Source organism: Passer montanus, unplaced genomic scaffold (genome assembly GCF_014805655.1).
Source record: "Passer montanus isolate IOZ18808 unplaced genomic scaffold, ASM1480565v1 scaffold1396, whole genome shotgun sequence".
NCBI classification, from domain to species: Eukaryota; Metazoa; Chordata; class Aves; order Passeriformes; family Passeridae; genus Passer; species Passer montanus.
In genome coordinates this window covers 2,478-5,096 of record NW_024360897.1, presented here as the reverse complement: position 1 = coordinate 5,096, position 2,619 = coordinate 2,478, and the positions used below count along the sequence as shown (strand labels likewise).

Below are 2,619 nucleotides of genomic sequence, written 5' to 3'. Positions count from 1 at the left end.
GTCCCCAAGGGACAGGGATGGCACCAACCCTAAGGGACAGGACAGGGATGTCCCCAAGGGGCAGGGATGTCCCCAACCCCAAGGGACAGGGAGGGGACAAAAACTCCCCAAGATCTGCCAGAAAGTGATCTATGGTGTACAACAAGCGCTGCCAGACAGTGATCCATGGGGACAATGGGGACAAGAGGGGACGGCTGTGGGGACACGACCCCCCCAGACCCAGCCGGGGGGGCCCGGGCCGCGCCCCCCAGGCCCTGGCAGTACCTCGGAGCAGGTGGAAGTGGTCAGGGTAGAGCAGCTTGAAGCCAAAGAGCGTCAGGATGACCTCGACCGAGAAGGAGCCGCGGTCCACGAAGTCCCCGTTGAAAATCTGTCACCAGCTGAGGACAACGACACCCCCGGCGTGTCCCCGGCGTCCCCCCGACCCCGCCCCGCCCCAGGGACCCCCGGGGTGTGGATACATAAGGGTTGGCCTCGGAGGGGAGCCCGTTGAGCTCGAAGATGTTCAGCAGGTCGTAGAACTGCCCGTGCGTGTCCCCGCACACCGTCACCTTCTCCGTCTGCCAAGGGACACGCGGCGGTGGCACCCGCGTCAAAGGGGGGGACACCCCCGGGGACGCCCCCCCGGCCAGGGGAACCCACCTCCTTCAACGTGGTCTCCACCAGGGTGGGCAGCTTGGCCAGCACCTCCTTCACCTGCACCAGGATCTGCGCGGCGGGGACACGTGGGGACACGTGGGGACACGTGGGGACACGTGGGGACACGTGGGGACACGTGGGGACACGTGGGGACACGTGGGGACACGTGGGGACACGTGGGGACACGTGGGGACACGTGGGGACACGTGGGGACACGTGGGGACACGTGGGGACACGTGGGGACACGTGGGGACACGTGGGGACACGTGGGGACACGTGGGGACACGTGGGGACACGTGGGGACACGTGGGGGGACAGCGGGGTTTTGTGGGGGTTTTGGGGTACCTGGTAGGCACATTTCCTGTGGAGTTTCTTCTGGTCCTTGTACCATTGCATCAGGTCCTTCATGAAGGCCAAGGTCACCCGGCCGTCCTCCAGCTTGGGGCCGCTGTACTCGTCCTCGATGGCTGCGGGGACAGAGGGGACAGCGGGGTGACAGTGGGGCGACAGCGAGGGGACAGCCCGGGGACAGCCTGGGGACAGCCCGGGGACACGGCCTCCCACCGTGCCCCAGGGACAGGGGTGCTGGGGACCTCTAAGCCCCTCCAAGTGACCCCTGAGCCCCTCCAAGTGACCCTGACACTGCCCGGGGCTGGGGACACTGCCGGGGTTGGGGACACTGCTGGGGGCTGGGGACACTGCCAGGGCTGGGGACACTGCTGGGGCTGGGGACACTGCCAGGGCTGGGGACACTGCCCGGGGCTGGGGACACTGCCCGGGGTTGGGGACACTGCCCGGGGCTGGGGACACTGCCCAGGGTTGGGGACACTGCCGGGGTTGGGGACACTGCCCGGGGTTGGGGACACTGCCAGGGCTGGGGACACGGCTGGGGCTGGGGACACTGCCTGGGGTTGGGGACACTGCAGTGTCCCCAAGATGCCACCAACCCCAAGGGACAGGGATGTCACCAGCCCCAAGGGGACAGGACAGGGATGTCCTCAACCTCAAGGGACAGGGATGTCCCCAAGGGACAGGGATGGCACCAATCCCAAAGGGACAGGGATGTCCCCAAGGGACAGGGATGGCACCAACCCTAAGGGACAGGACAGGGATGTCCCCAAGGGGCAGGGATGTCCCCAACCCCAAGGGACAGGGATGTCCCCAACCCCAAGGGACAGGGAGGGGACAAAAACTCCCCAAGATCTGCCAGAAAGTGATCTATGGTGTACAACAAGCGCTGCCAGACAGTGATCCATGGGGACAATGGGGACAAGAGGGGACGGCTGTGGGGACACGACCCCCCCAGACCCAGCCGGGGGGGCCCGGGCCGCGCCCCCCAGGCCCTGGCAGTACCTCGGAGCAGGTGGAAGTGGTCAGGGTAGAGCAGCTTGAAGCCAGTGCCCCCTGAGCCCCTCAAAGTGCCCCCCGGGCGGGTGGGGGTCTCACTCATGCTCTCGATGTCCAGCGAGTCCACCACGGAGCGCTTGTGCTCGTCGCTGGCGATGGCCCTCTCGAAGGCCTTCTGCTTGACGATGCGGTGGCACTCCTGGTACTTGAGCTTGGCGTCCTTGTCGTTGGGCCTCACCTTCACCACCTGCGGGGACAGCACGGGGACAGCTGAGGACAGCGTGGGGACAGCCAGGGACAGCGTGGGGACAGTCCCTTGGGGGGTGGGGACAGTATGGGGACAGTCCCTCGGGGGGTGGGGACAGTCCCTCGGGGTTTGGGGACAGTCCCTGAGGGTCGGGGGACAGTGGGGACAGTCCCTCGGGGTTTGGGGACAGTCCCTCGGGGGGTGGGGACAGTCCCTTGGGGTGTGGGGACAGCGAGGGGACATGATCTGAGGGTGTAGGAACACTCAGAGACACACTGACCCCAAGTGACCCACGCTGACGCCAGCATGGACACGCTGACCCCAGGACGGACACACTGACCCCAGGACAGACACACTGACCCCAGGATGGACACACTGACCCCAGG

General features: G+C 66.6%; 1 protein-coding gene across 1 annotated transcript in view; it reads right to left on the bottom strand.

The window, feature by feature from the left end:
* Positions 1-209: 209 nt before the first annotated feature.
* The window catches only part of LOC120497865 (serine/threonine-protein phosphatase 5-like), a gene marked incomplete at both ends in the record, with an annotated part of 4,199 nt that continues 1,789 nt past the window's right edge, over positions 210-2,619 (bottom strand). Inside the window, 4 exons of the mRNA XM_039699827.1 lie at positions 210-370; positions 462-560; positions 643-708; positions 985-1,106. Of these exons, the coding sequence (XP_039555761.1) occupies positions 210-370; positions 462-560; positions 643-708; positions 985-1,106 (448 nt within the window). The remainder of the gene's footprint in view (positions 371-461; positions 561-642; positions 709-984; positions 1,107-2,619) is intronic.